The sequence below is a fragment of the Mirounga angustirostris genome, unplaced genomic scaffold, assembly GCF_029215605.1.
Source record: "Mirounga angustirostris isolate CCGP_5_RB_7025 unplaced genomic scaffold, mMirAng1.0.hap1 SCAF_7, whole genome shotgun sequence".
NCBI lineage: Eukaryota > Metazoa > Chordata > Mammalia > Carnivora > Phocidae > Mirounga > Mirounga angustirostris.
Genome location: NW_026991715.1, coordinates 8,029,230 through 8,042,993, shown reverse-complemented (window position 1 = coordinate 8,042,993; position 13,764 = coordinate 8,029,230). Strand labels below are relative to the sequence as shown.

Sequence of the window (13,764 nt, the reverse complement as noted above, 5' to 3'; positions counted from 1 at the left end):
AATGGGAGTACATATTGCAAACCATATATCAGTTAGGTTAATATCCAAAATACACAAGGAAGTTCTACAACTCAAAGCAGAAGAAAAATAATCTGATTAAAATGGGCCAAGAGCCTGAATTAGACATTTTTTCAAAGAAGACGTACAGAGGATCAGTAAATACATAAAAGGTGCTCAACATCAGGGAAATGCAAATCAAAACCAACCATATCATCTCACATCTGTTAGAATGATTATGAAAAATGCAATATAACAAGTGTTGGCAAGGATGTAGAGATCAGGAACCCTCGCGCACTATTGGTGGGAATGTGGATTGGTTCTTCAGTATGTCACATATGTCACTAAGGAGGTTCTTCAAAAAATTAAAAATAGCACTACCCTATGATCCAGCAGTCCCATTTCTGTGTATATATCCAAAGGAAATGCAAACTGAATATTGAAGAGATATCTGCACTCCCGTACTCATTACAGCGTTATTCACAGTAGGCATGAAAGCAACCTAAATATCCATCTGTAGATGACAAATTGATAAATGTGGTTCATATATACAATGGAATATTACTCAGCCTTTATAAAGAAGGAAGGAGATCCTGCCATTTGGGACAGCATGGATGAAACTGGAGGATATTATACTAAGTGAGGTAAGCTAGCCACAAGAAGACAAATGTAGAATCTAAAATACTCAAACTCAGGGCGCCTGGGTGGCTCAGTCCGTTAAGCCTTTGACTCTTGATTCCAGCTCAGGTCATGATCTCAGGGTCATGGGATCGAGCCCCTTGTAGGGCTCCCCGCTCAGCGGGGAGTCTGCTCGGATTCTCTCTCTCCCTCTGCCCCTCCCCCTCCATGTGCTCTCTCTCTTTCTCTCTCTCAAATAAATAAATAAATCTTTTAAAAGATACTCAAACTCATAGCAGGTGGAGAATAGCATGGTGGTTGCCAGGGGCTGGGAGGAGGGGAGAATGGAAGGTAATGGTCAAAGGGTACAAAATTTCAGTTCTGCAAGGTAAGTTTTGGAGATCTGTTGCACAGCACAGTGCCTATAGCTAACAGTATTCTATCATATACTTCAACTTTGCTAAGAGGGTCGATATTATCCGAAGTGTTCTGACCAGGAAAAAATGATGATAAAGGGGCTAAGAGGATACTTTGAAAGGTGGATATGTTTATGCCCTGGACAGTGGTGGTGATTTCATGAGTGTGTACTCATTCCCAAACTCATCGAGTTGTATACATTAACTACGCACATCTTTTTACATGCCAGTCATATCTCAATAAAATGGTTAAAAACCCCCGAAAAACCCCGAGTGGGTCATAAATGTGTGATTTCAAGGAAATACATCTGCAGGTCGACACAGTGGGGGCCCCCAGTGTGAGACCATCGGTTTATGGATAATAGATGGAAAATCAAAAGCATGGGAGCTAGATACGGCAGTGATGGCTGGAGGGCCAAAGGGAGGGTAGGGGCCGTGCACCTGCAGCTGGAGGATCTGAACCAGGTGCTTAAGAGAGAATGGGAGTTTACCAGATGGCCAGGGTGAGGAGGGCCAGCTGTGAGGGCTGTATTGGCAGGAGGGGACTGTCCCAGCCACTGGGATGAGGTGTGTGAGCCAGGGGCTGGGAGGGCAGTGGCAGGCTGAGGGCCTTGGCTGCCAGAGTACATACAGAGCAGCCTGAATCCTGGCAGGGACCGGGGTCCAGTGAGGGCTCTCCAGCAGGGGAAGACTGTGGACCGTCTTGGGGGAGGCAGCAGGTCAGTTGCTGCAGAGTCTGGGCCGGTGACCGATGATGGAGGAGGGGATAGATGCTGGGGGCATGGGGACTGAGGTCAGCTACAGGGGTACGTGCTCCATCTGGAGAGTCCACCGCTCAGCAGCATGCACTGTGGTCAGCCTGTGTTTTGCAAGGGAAACTGGAATTCCAGTTTTGAAACATGAAATCTCTTCACTTTGAGCGTTGGGTTCAGAACTTTCAAAATACCTTGTGGGTTGACCTTAACATGTCTGTGGCAGATTCAGTCCCCAGTTGGCAGTTTGGACATCTATTTATCTTGGATTTTGGGCTTCTGGGGGTGGGGTTGGGGATGACCCAGATAGACCTTCTTCCCCTGATGGGGCTCACCACCATCCAGGGCTCTGGCCTCAGTGACTAGAAGTGGAGGCTCTGGGCAGATGGGACCTCTGGGGTCACCTGTGTGCACCCTCCCTGGCCCGGGGTTCAAGCCTGGCGCCTAGCTGGGGTGCTGGGCAGGGTCCTTCTGGTCCTGTCAGTCTGGTGGGAGGTGCCCCTGGGACCCTCCTCGCTGTTGCCCATCCTTGGTCTTCTGTGCTCTGGGAATTTGAACCGTTTCGTTTTTGCCCTGCAGGCTGGCCTGATCCGTATGGAGGAGGAGGAGTTCTTCATTGAGCCCCTGGAGAAGGGGCTGGTGGCCAAGGAGGCTGAGCAGGGCCGTGTGCACGTGGTGTATCGCCGGCCACCCACCCCGAGGCCCCCTCCTCTGGGGGGGCCACAGGTCCTAGACACAGGTAAGGCTGCTTGGTGAGCCCAGTTGTCCCCCTGGGGGACCCAGGCATCCCTTCTGCAGGCCTGGCCCCAGGCCGAGCCTGAGCCCTGCTCTCACTGACCACGTGGCACGGTGTGGTGCTGTGGTGCCAGGGTGGGGTCCTCTGCTCTTGCTGCACGTGGGCCACAAGCTGACAGGTCTGGTACCTCCGTAGCCGGCAGTGGAGGCTGCCCAGGGCCCCTGTTCTGCTGCTTGAGGGCCAGCTGGTGTCGGGGAGCAGGAGACGCACAGAGCAGGCCTGCAGCTGGGCCTGAGTCCCATGCCCATGTCTGCGAGCCCGTGCCTCTAAAGAAGGTGTCTGCTGGCCCTAGACAGCCTCCCTCTTCCCCTGTGCAGACCATCTTCCCTGCAATTACGACTGACCGCCCCTCACTGGCTGCTCACAGAGAAAGGCTCTGAGCTCTCCTCTGGCCCTGTTCAGACCCTGCTTCCTCTGGGAGACGTGTCCGTGTCAAAGGGAGGAAGGGGAGGGAAGTGCGTGACAAAGACCCCAGAGGTGCCCCCACGGCCTCCAGAGAGAGGCCTGTACACAGACTCTCATGGTTTTGTTTTTTTTTTTATTTTGTGACTTAGAACCAAAGCGCACTCTGGGCCCAGGAGCGTGGAAAAAACTTCTGGGTGGGCCTGGTGACAAGCAGCCACTCAGACCTCAAGCCCAAACCTCCCCAGCATTCTTGGGATCTTGGGTTCCAGGCTGCAGCGAGGCCAGGTTGGGGTCGGACCATGGTCCTAGCAGGCCTCACGGTCCTCTGGGCCCCAGGGATCAGATGAGGCTGCCTTGCCTGTGCCTGGTTGTTAAGGGCTGGGCTCAGTCCTCTGCCTCTGGTCCCGGCCCCCTGGCTGCAGATGGCCAGGGCAGGTGACAGCAACGGGGCCTGGAGGCCTGGGTCTTGGGTCAGGCTCATCTGCATGTTGACCGAGAACTCCTGAGCCTCCCCCCACCCCACCCCAGGCCAGCACAGCCATGCTGTGATTTGCCAGGACACTCCCATCACCCCAGACAGCCCTGGCTCATTTATTTTAGGTCTCTCGGTCTGACTTGCCAGCTTGACAGATAAATTGGGTGCAGGCCGGCAGGGCTCTATTCTAATTTCAAGCAGTGGCGTCAGATACCTTTGCACAGAAATTGTTCCGTCAGGAAGCCCCGCGCTCTCTGGAGCCGATCAATACTTTGGGTGGACCTTTTTCCCAGGTGATGAATCGCCCGTCTGCCAGGCCTTCCCCAGCCTCAGCCTTCCTGCCTCTGTCCTACCCTTGGGCTTCTCCGCGGGGGGAGGAATGGAGAGTCACCGGGTAGGGTGAGGGTAGGGATGAAAGTGGGGCAGCGGAAGTGCCCCAGATCAGGGGTCAGGCCCACGCTGGCCGGCTGCCCTCGGGCATGTTTGGGCCTCTGGCTTCTGCCTTTTCTGTCCAGTGGGATTAGAAATGCCTATGTCTCAGATAGCTAAGGGCTTGCCACCTTGGGCCTTGGGCTTGGTGCTTCTGGGTCCTGTTTAGGCCATGTGAGGCGGTGTCTGCCAAGAGGGGCTGCCAGGTGCCTGGGGCTGTCTCTGATCCCAGATTCCATGTGGTGCCTGTCTCTCCTGAACATGGCAGCCCTCCCCCGTGGCTGTGCTGGCCTTGACTTATTTTCTGGGCTTCTGTTGGTTTTTAGGGAACTTCTATTAAATCCATCCTCCCCTCCCCCAGCCATCCACCTAGTGCTGGTGAGAGTTTGGAACTCAGAATGCAGGAAAGGAGTTTCAGACGCAGGATAAACTCAGAAACCAGTGGCCATAGAAGATGCTGGGGAGGGGCACCTGGGTGGCTCCATCAGTTAAGTGTCTGACTCTTGATCTCTGCTCAGGTCTTGATCTCAGGGTCATGAGTTCAAGCCCTGTGTTGGGCTCCATGCTGGGTGTGGAGCCCAGTTTGGAAAAAAAAAAAAAAAGTAGATGCAGCACAGGGTGGAGATTGAGGTTGTGCTGGAAGGTGGTGGGGTGTGGTGAAGGCATTCCAGGCTGGTCTCTGGGCCTCAGGCCTGGGCCATGGGTGTGTAGGCTCCAGGCTGTGGGCTGGGGTGTGTGGTGGGGCCAGGCCACAGGCCTGGGCTCTGGGGCCAAGTCCCCTTTCCATGATGTCTGTGCCCAGTGTCAGCATGACCTTGTGCAGGGGACTTGGTCGCCCAAGAGTACATTTCTCCCTGGACGTCCCTCCCCACCCAGCCCTGGGCTGAGGCCCACTTGCTGGCTGGAGGGGGTCCAAACGCATGGTACGCTGGGGCTGGGCTGAGGGTCCACAGTGACCTCAGATGGTCCAGCTTTCTGTTAGCCTGGGCCTTGTCAGGGCCCAGAGTGCAGCCAGGAGATGTGTAGAAACAGTGTCCTTGGCTGGGCGCAGAGCCCTAGGATGTGTGTGTGTGCGTGTGCGCAAGCCAAGGAGTCCTTTCATTCTAGTGAATTCTGATGGGGCCCCTGATAGGTCACTGTGGGTATGGCTGAAGTGAGCAGGAGGCACGGACTTGAGGCCTCCTCCTCTCCCACCCCCAAGGCGACTCCTGGAAGCAGGTTTGAAACCCCCATGATGGGCAGTGGGTAGGATGGGACCTCTGGGGAAGGGAAAACACCTGTGTGGGCCTTCCCGTCTGGGAGCTGGGCGTCTCGCTGGGTGCGGGGTTGGGGGTTGGGGGTGCCTGGTGGGGTGGGTGGGTGTGTCCCACACAGCTCCCCTGCGGTCCCAAGGCACACTGTCTGTTGTCCCTGAGCAACCAACAGCCCTCCTGGAGTGATCTTGGGGGCCCACCCAGCCTCAGACGATTGTCATCACTAATAGTCTCCATCATCGGAGGTCAGTTGCTGGGTTGCAGACTGCCCCGGGGAAATGGTTGGGAAATGAAGGTGTTCACGTGTCTTCACAGACTCAGGCCTGGGTCTGGTGTATGCACAGAGCAGCGTAGCATATAGCAGTGTTGCCCTTGGGCCCCAGAGGAAGGTCTCAGGGTGGGCGCAGGGTTGAGGGAGAGGAGGGGGCACCTTTCCTCTTCTTGGCTCTGCCCCACTCTGCTGGGCCCTGGAGCCTGGCAGGGGCAGGAGTGCAGAGCTGAGCAGGCCAGGAGGCCAGGGTGGTCTTTCGGGGACCCACGGTGGTTGAGGGATTTCCAGGCCTCCTCCATGCCAGGCCTCTCTCAGGTACACCTGGTCCCATTGTCTGTCCCCACTCTGAGCCAGCCCTGTGTCCAGGGCGATGTGGTGCCAGGGGACTATGTAACGTCAGCCTCCCTGGTGTGCGTGTGTGTGTGCACGTGTGTGTTTGCACTTGCACATACACATGGACAGGGTCCACTTGGACTGCTGGGCCTGTGCCTGAGCCCTGCCCTGGCTGCCATCTGTCAACCCTGTCTGGGGCTGTTGCGGGGGAGCCAGGGCCAGCCAGGGTGGGTAGAGGAGCCCCAGTCTGGGCCGGAAGCCCTGCCTTGTGCTGGTGCTGGGGACCTGGCATGTCGCTGCCTCCTGCCCTGGCTACCGCAGTGTCTTACCCTCAGCCGGGTCACCGCGGCTGCAGTGTGTTACTCTGTCACAGTTCTGGAAGGCAGAAGAACTCTGAAAAGAGTATCACCAGGCGAAGTCAAGTGTGGGCAGGGCGGTGCTCCTTCTGGAGGCTGCAGGGGAATCTCTCCTGGCCTCTCCCAGCTTCTGGTGGCTGCTGAGATCCCTTGGCTTGTGGCCACATCACTCCAGTCTTCCTCGTGTGTGAATCTCCCTCGGCCTCTCTCTTACAAGAATGCATGTGATTGCATTTAGGGCCCATCCAGGTAATCCAGAATGATCTCCCTCATCTCAAGATCTGTGATCTAATCACATCTGCAAAGTCCTTTTTTGGTCCCATAAGGTAACAGTCCCAGGTCCCAGGAAGGACCTGGTATCTTTGGGGGCCACCACTCAGCTTAGCTAAGAAGTGACCCAGCCGTCCTGGGTGTGGCTGGCTGTATAGTGAATGGGATGTCCGTCTGTGGAGGAGCAGGTACCCCTCGCTCCTTCTCTGGGGCAGGACTCAGGTGCAGCCCAGGCAGGGCGCCTTCCCTCTGCCTCTGCTGGGCCCTCGTCCAGTCTTGGCCGGACTGTGGGGCCTGGGGAGGCTGGGCCGTGGTGTGGCCGGGCTGGCCCCAAGACCGCATGCACAAAGCCGGCCTGGCTGCAGACACGAAGGGCCTGGCTGTGTGCAGGAGGCTGAAGGTCCCCACAGTGAGCAGCACATGTGGTCTCCTTGCTAGATACATGGTGCCAGTAGCAGGGAGTCCCGCCATCCCCAGACAAGAGCCACAAACTCCGAGGCTGGCAGGACGCAGCTGGAGATGCCAGTGAGGACGGTGGCAGAGGCTAAGTGCTTGACCTGACTTTCCCTTCCCTCCTTTTGACGTAAACGATGGGCATGGAGAATGTGTCTCTGCTAAAAGGAAAACAGTAGCGGGAGTGTGGTGGGCACATGGCATCCAGCCCCGGCCTCACTGTGGGCACAGGGCCGACCAGAGGCCTTGTCCCCGGGGCAGCCCCTCCTTGGCTCCCCTGACCATGACCTGGTGGGAGTGTGGGCCTGGGCCAGCGATTCTCACTGTCAAGAGCATCCAGACATCAGAACTTTTATGGGAACCCTCTTGATTTTAAAATGTTGCTTCACATTTCTAACAAGCACCATGTGAGCTAAAATCAAGGTGCCAGCAAGGTGGGTTCCCTCTAGAGGCTCAGTGGGAGGCAGGAGCTCTTCCTGGCCACCCCCAGCTTCTGGTGGTCACTGGCATCCCTTGGCTGGTGGCCGCATCACTCTGGTCTCTGCTCCCGTGGTCACAGTTTCCTCTTCTGTAGTCCAGTCTCTCTCTGTGTCCCTCTTACAAGGACACTTGTGATTACGTTTGGCCCACTGGGATAATCCGGGAGACTCCACCCATTTCAAGATCTTTAATGTAATTAAGTTAAGGATAAGTTGAGTGCCTTGAGCCATAAAGGGAACACTCACAGGGTCTGGGGATGAGGCTGTGGACATTCTGGGGGCTGTGATTCAGCCTATATGGTACTAAGTGTTGAAGCCTGGCGTTCTGTTGGAGTGGGGAGGGAGGCCCTTAGCTGGCTTTGCACCCTGAGCCCCAGGCCTAGGTGGTGTCTGGGGGCTTCTCTCTGTGTCCCTGAGCCACTCCCTGAGCCCTGTGGCCAGACGTGGCCCTCTCAGGTGGTGGGTGACCTGGGGGCTCTCATACGGGATTTGACTTCATGCCCCGCCCGCCAGCTCAGAGGTGCAGCCGAAAGCCTGGGTGCCTCGGTGTTCCATTCCTCCTCCCCATTCCACCTCTGGGCTGTGCCTGCAGCTCAGGGACCAGAGGAAACCCAAGGACAAGCACTTGGTTGTGAAACCCAAGGCAGCTGGCCCGGCCCTGGGCTCTGGGAAGCACGTTTCGGAGCTGAGCGCACCCTTGGCAGAGGCCTCAGCACTCCCACCGCTCTGTGGCCGGCCCCCTGGACAGCCGGAGGAGATGCCGGTGTGGTGACGTGGCCTCATGCCGGAGGGGGGGGCAGGGCTGGCGCTGGGACAGCAGAAACCGCGCATTCTCCAGGCCAGGAGCTGTCTGGGGTCAGGCTTGGGGGAATGCCCCAGAGCTGTCGGCGAGCAGGGGCGCTCTCTGCGTGGGGTCCGCAGACGGGGGCCCCGTCCGGTGGGTTATGAGGGCCAGGCGTGCCCCCCCCGCCCCCAGGATGCAGCCAGGCATACCCCCCTCCCCGTGGAGGACAGCCCATGTGCTCAGCTGCTCTGCTCAGACATAAATTTCGCTGTCTGTGTCTCTTGGCCTGCTCTCAGGGCTGGAGCCAAGTGAATGTGGTCCAGGAGAGACCTGATCTTTGCTGGGGCACCCTGAACAGATGACGAGTGCCACCTGGGGACAGTGGCCTGGCTCTGGCCTGGGTGTGGCCCTCACTCAGATGCAAGGGACGGTTCTCAGCGGAGTCAGGCGGCTTGGTGTCGAGGTCGAGTGTACCTGCCTGGGCAGCCTGCCCCACCCTGTGGTGCCTCAATTTACTCATCTGTAAGATGGGTGCAATGGCATGGGGAGAAGGGGCAGTGGGAGTGGGACAAGCCAGTCCTCATCTCCTCTCCAGCGTGGCATCTACTCCATGCTTGCTCTTGCCCATTTACCCATCCTTGCGACTCGGGCCGTTTGTCCCAGGCTCTGAGTCCTCTGCCCCCGTTGCCCCTGCTCCTTGGCTCTCTCTCCCGCAGCCACAGTCATCTGATGCTCCTTCTTTCCTTCCCTTATGTTTGTGTTGCCAGTGTCCCCCCGAAGAGCTTTTCATTGGCACGCGGCTACCATGCCTGCTTCCCAGATCACACGCGGCTGCTCCAGCTGCGTCTGGGGTTTAATTAGCAAGAGCAGTGCGTCTGGTTGTCGCCTGGGCCACGGACTCCGCGTGGCCTGCTCTTGGCAGGTCCTCAGCACAGCAGACTGGGATGTTTCTGGAAGAGACGTGATGTCTCCAGGGGCAGCTTAGCATGTCTGTGGCCTTTGTACCTCAGATGGACCAGCCAGCCTGTCAGGGGTGGGAGCAGCTGGGCCCGAGTATCCCCGAGGACCCCGATGAGCCTCTGTCTACGCCTCAGGTGCCCCCGGGACGATTGTGAAGGAGACATTCGTGCGCGCTGTGTCCACACAACGAGGGGCCGGGGGACAGGGTCCCAGGACACAGGCCTCTTGAGGATGCAGAGGGGCCCCATGGCCAGCGAGAAGGGCTGGCTCCCAGCATCCGGGGGATGGGGCTGCAGAGATAGCTCCAGGGATGTCCGAAGGGGACAGGAGGCCCTGCCCCAGAAGCAGACACTGGGTCTGGGCCTGGGGTCTGAACTCTGCCGCTTTGTACCAGCTAGAGACTTCTGATCACAGGCCCCGTGTCCTCTCAGAAGTCTCCACAGGGTGGCAGACACTTCAGCCAGCTCCATGCCTGAAGTGTTTTCTAGAAAAATGTCCAATTTTCCTTGACCCATTTCTCTTTGAAATTAATACCAAGCAGCGCTGTGCACTTGGCCCTGAAGGAACCCGGAGCTGGGAAAAGGTCACACAATTAGGGGGAAATGTTGGTGTCTGGCTCTCTCCCCCTCCCACGCTCAGGCTCCCCCCTCCCTTGCACGTGCACACATGCTCACCCGTGTTTGGAACATGGGCTGGCTTCTGGGGCCGGAGTCGGGGTGTCTCTCCCAGAGCTTCTGATTTGGCCCCATCGGTCTGGGCTCAGTGCTGGGGTGTGGGCTTCATCCGGAGCTGTGTGGCTAGACCACCTCCTGGGGGTGTCCAGGCAGGGTGAGGTGCACGTCTGGGACAAGGCCAGGGCTCAGGCAAGAGGTTGCACAGGATTCGAAGGAGTCCGGGGCTGGGACCGGGTGGAGGAGACAGCCTTGGAGAGGGGCCTGCACAGGGAGGTGGATGGCAGTGGCTTGGGCTGGGGATGGACCAGGCACCCAGTGATGCTCCCCAGTCATAGGGGGAGCAACAGGAATGATAGCTGTACTCCTGAGATGGGACAGAGGCTTAGAAGCGTGCCTTTGTTCTCTCATTCACTCATTCATTCACACTCTGACTGTGCACCCACCTTGTGTCTGGGGCTGGGTTGGGTGCTGGGGATACATCAGGGAATGAGCCAGGTGAAGTCCCTATTCTTCCAGAGCTCGCCAGCCGGCGGGGGACACACGGTGAGCAGAGGGGTAAATCTGTGCACAAGGTAAAATCCGGGGAAAGGGTAACATGAGAGAGGGCAGGTAAGGGAGGGAGCTACTCCAGGTGGGAGGTGAGGCCGAACTGGCTGCCCCGGGAGGACTGCTCCAGGTAGAGGGGACAGCAGGTGCACAAGCTCTTGACGCGGGGCCCGGGGAGGTAGGGAGGGCCGGTCAGTGGAGCTGTGGTGCGAGGTGGGCCTTGTTCTTCCAGCAGTGGGAAGCCTTTGAAGGGCTCTCAGTGGAGAGAGTGGGAGCAGGGAGGCCTGTGTGGCGCCCTGGGTGGGCCCTGTGGCCGATGACAGATGGCGGGCAGATGCGTTCAGGATGCGCCTTGGAGGTAGAGTTCACAGGACGTGGGTGTGAGGGAAGGGATCAGGACGGCTCCTAGCTCTTGAAAGGATGGCTCCAGGAGGGTGGGGGATGGTGGGGACACAACTGAGGTGGGGATCCTGGGGGAGGAGAGGCCGGTCCCGTGGCCGGGCCAAGTGCAGAAGCCAGAATTGGGGCCCATTCTTCTGACTTCTGAGCCCCACCCCTTGCCCTGCTCCTGGCTGCCCTGGTTCAGAGCAAGGCGGTTTCCCAAAACAGATGGTGCTGGCCATAGGCCAAGCCCATTTGGCTTCCAGACTCTTGGGGTGGGGGCAGGGACCCCAGACATGGCCACACAGGTGGGCAGGCTCCCAGTTGCCTTTGAAGCTCCTCTCGCTCTTGTGGGACAGGATTGCCGGGCACAGCGTGCGGCCCGGGGTCCCCGTGGATGTCCATGTGTCCTTGCCCCTCTGACAGGCCAGGCTTTTCTTTCCCACCCTGCCACTGTGGGGAGGGGCCCTGGACCTGCTGGGGTGGGTGGGAGCTTGGGAGAGTGTGCAGGGCAGGCTCTGCGCCCAGTGGCGTCTCGAGGCGGTGGTGACGTGCGAACCATTAGTGCAACCTCTCCTGGTATTTGGGTTTAGGGACCTCCTGGGAGGTGGGGGCCTCGGATTCCTCTCCTGTTGCTGACCCTGCAGGCCACAGCCCGAGCCAGCCAGGACGCCCGGAGCCCGGGCTCTTAGCATCTGTCAGGAGGTACTTACCGAGTGGCTGAAATAATCACGGAATCCAAGCACACGACAATCTCACGGCTGTCGGGGCAGAGCCAGGCTGGTTCCCCGCGCAGCCCCCCGGTGTCTCCAGCTCCTCACCAGCACAAGGGGCTTTGCTCACTGATATTTTGCTGATCCAGCAGGGAAGCCTTACTTTTTGCCTTACTTTGTGCTTCTCTGATCCCCAGCGAGGATGAATGATCTCCCTGCGCTTGATTGCTTGGTATGTCTCCTCTTCCTGTTTAAGTCCTTGGCCCGTTCATCTCCTGGGGTTTTACATATCGAGATAAGCCCTTTATCTGCTTATCGACTTTCTGTCACGTTGGATACCAGCCTTTTCCCCAGGCTCCGGTTCCCCTTTTCTATTCAGTGTTACTTGTTTCCGTTGAGCAAAAGCCAGTCTTGCCAGAGCCCAGTGTGGGATTGATTCTTCTCCTGTCCCTGGAGCTGCGCCGGTGGCTCAGGGACACGCATTTCTCGAGGGCGTACGGGAGGACGGGCTCACCTGTTCAGGTGTTCCCCAGAGCGCTGCAGGCACATCATCTCAGGGATCCGTGTAACTACCCCGTGGTACCCATTTTACAGATGAGGAACTGAGGCACTGGCGGCCACACCGCTGGTGAGTTGTAGAGCCCCGTGTGTGGCAGGAGGGACCCAGGGCTGGGACCCAGCGCTGCCTGGCTCCCTGTGCAGCATCTCCTTGCCACCCCCCCAGAGCTTCCCCCCTGCAGGCTGGCCGTTCTGGGGATGCAGGGGGTCTTCTGAGCATATGCAGTGCAGGCTGGCCGTTCTGGGGACGCAGGGGGTCTTCTGAGCATATGCAGCAACGGAGGCCACTGCGAGGGCGTGCAGAAGGATCTTGGGTCACTCTGCACACTAGCTGTGGGGAGGATCTTTGGCTTGCTGCAGAATTCCCATCATCCGGAGGGGTGCCTGGCCCACGGTCAGTGCTTACATATCCGTGTAAAGAAGGAAGGAGCCTGGCCGCACGGTCCTCCTTCCTGGGGAAGCAGTTGCGCCTGGTTGGTGTCTGAGGGCTCGCCACGCAGCTTCCATTCCTGGCGGTGGGTTCTTGGTGTTGTGCTGGCGGCGCTGGGGTGTTGCTGGGGCCAAAGGCCCCCTGGGGTCCCTGCTGCTGCCCTGGGGAGGCGTGCTGGGGCCAGCAGGGCCCTCGGGCCTCGCTGTCCTCAGCATGCTCGGGCTGCCATTCCCTGCGCCATCGTTTTTGCACATCAAGTGCCCCGTGGAAACCATGTCCCTCGTTCACTCACTCACTCATTCAATTCGTTCACCAGATCTCTACAGACGCCCGCACAGGGCCCGGCACTGGGCCAGGCTCAGCGACGCTGGGAACCAGACAGAGCTAGCCCCCTCCCAAGCCCTGCCCCTGCCCTCCTACCGCTTGTGGTGACCTGCGCAGTTACAAGCGTTGGGAAATGCCGAGAACTGACCACAGTAACTGGGGGTTGGAGCCGCAGTTCACTGGGGAAGAAGAGGGACGGAGGTGGCAGGGCTGAGTGTCCTGAGGGGAGTGGACGTGGCCCGTTTGGGGGCTGCGGCAGGAAGGGCCCGAGGGGTAGATGGAGGTGGGTCTTATGGCTCCGTCTTGGAGGGGCAGTGCCCTGCTCTAAGTGGAGAAACAGCGTGGCCTGCTTTTGTGGAGGAGGCCACTAATTTGGCCCAGGGGAGAGACCGTGGCCTGGACCCAGGCGGCAGGGGGATGATGAGGATGCAACGTGGAGCCATAGAGCTGCAGGAATGTTGGGGGTCCTGGTGGGTCATCAACACGGTGGTCAGAGGGGCACGCTGCCCCCTGGAGAGAACCACATTCCCTTCCAGGCTTGCCCCCAGGTCAGGGAGGAGCCAGCGCCGCGGCTCCTAGCCGGGCCCCTCCCATGCTCCCTCTGCCCCCACCCTGGCCTGCAGACCCAGCGCGCTGGTGCTTGCCAGAATCATCTCTTCAGCTGGGGCCCAGGCCTGCGAGGTATTTGTGTGTTTGAGCTCTTTTAAGTCTTCTATCCAGAGCTCTCTGGACTCATGCTTGGGACTGGTTAAAACACCATCTGCAGATTACTAGCTGGAAGTTTCTTTGGTGACTCCAGGGACTCTGGGGTGTGCCACGGGGGCTGGTGTTCACCCCCGATCCTTGGTGCTTTGACAGTTCACAGGATGGGGCAGCACTGGTCAGATGTGGGAGGACGAATGGTCTTGGCAGGTGAAGGAACCAGGAGAACAAAGAGCTGGGACACTGGGCCAGGCTGGGCAGGCGAAGGACCAAGGGCCGCCCCAAGACCCCCAGAGCACAGGCCTGAGTCCCCAGTGGGATGCAGGGGTTCGAGTTGAGCGAAGTTCAGTTAAGGTTGTTTGGGTTGGGGGCTCAGAGAGGCTCAGGTT

The 13,764-nt window shown here is 58.5% G+C and overlaps 1 protein-coding gene across 7 annotated transcripts in view; it reads left to right on the top strand.

The window, feature by feature from the left end:
* ADAMTS2 (ADAM metallopeptidase with thrombospondin type 1 motif 2) overlaps nucleotides 1-13,764 on the top strand; it is a 224,063-nt gene that overhangs the window by 72,724 nt on the left and 137,575 nt on the right. For all 7 annotated transcript variants that reach the window (XR_010412943.1, XM_064595754.1, XM_064595755.1 and 4 more), the window contains exon 3: nucleotides 2,363-2,522. Coding sequence is in view for 6 of the 7 variants with exons in the window: in XM_064595754.1 (XP_064451824.1) it covers nucleotides 2,363-2,522 (160 nt within the window). In the remaining variant the exon portion in view is untranslated. The remainder of the gene's footprint in view (nucleotides 1-2,362; nucleotides 2,523-13,764) is intronic.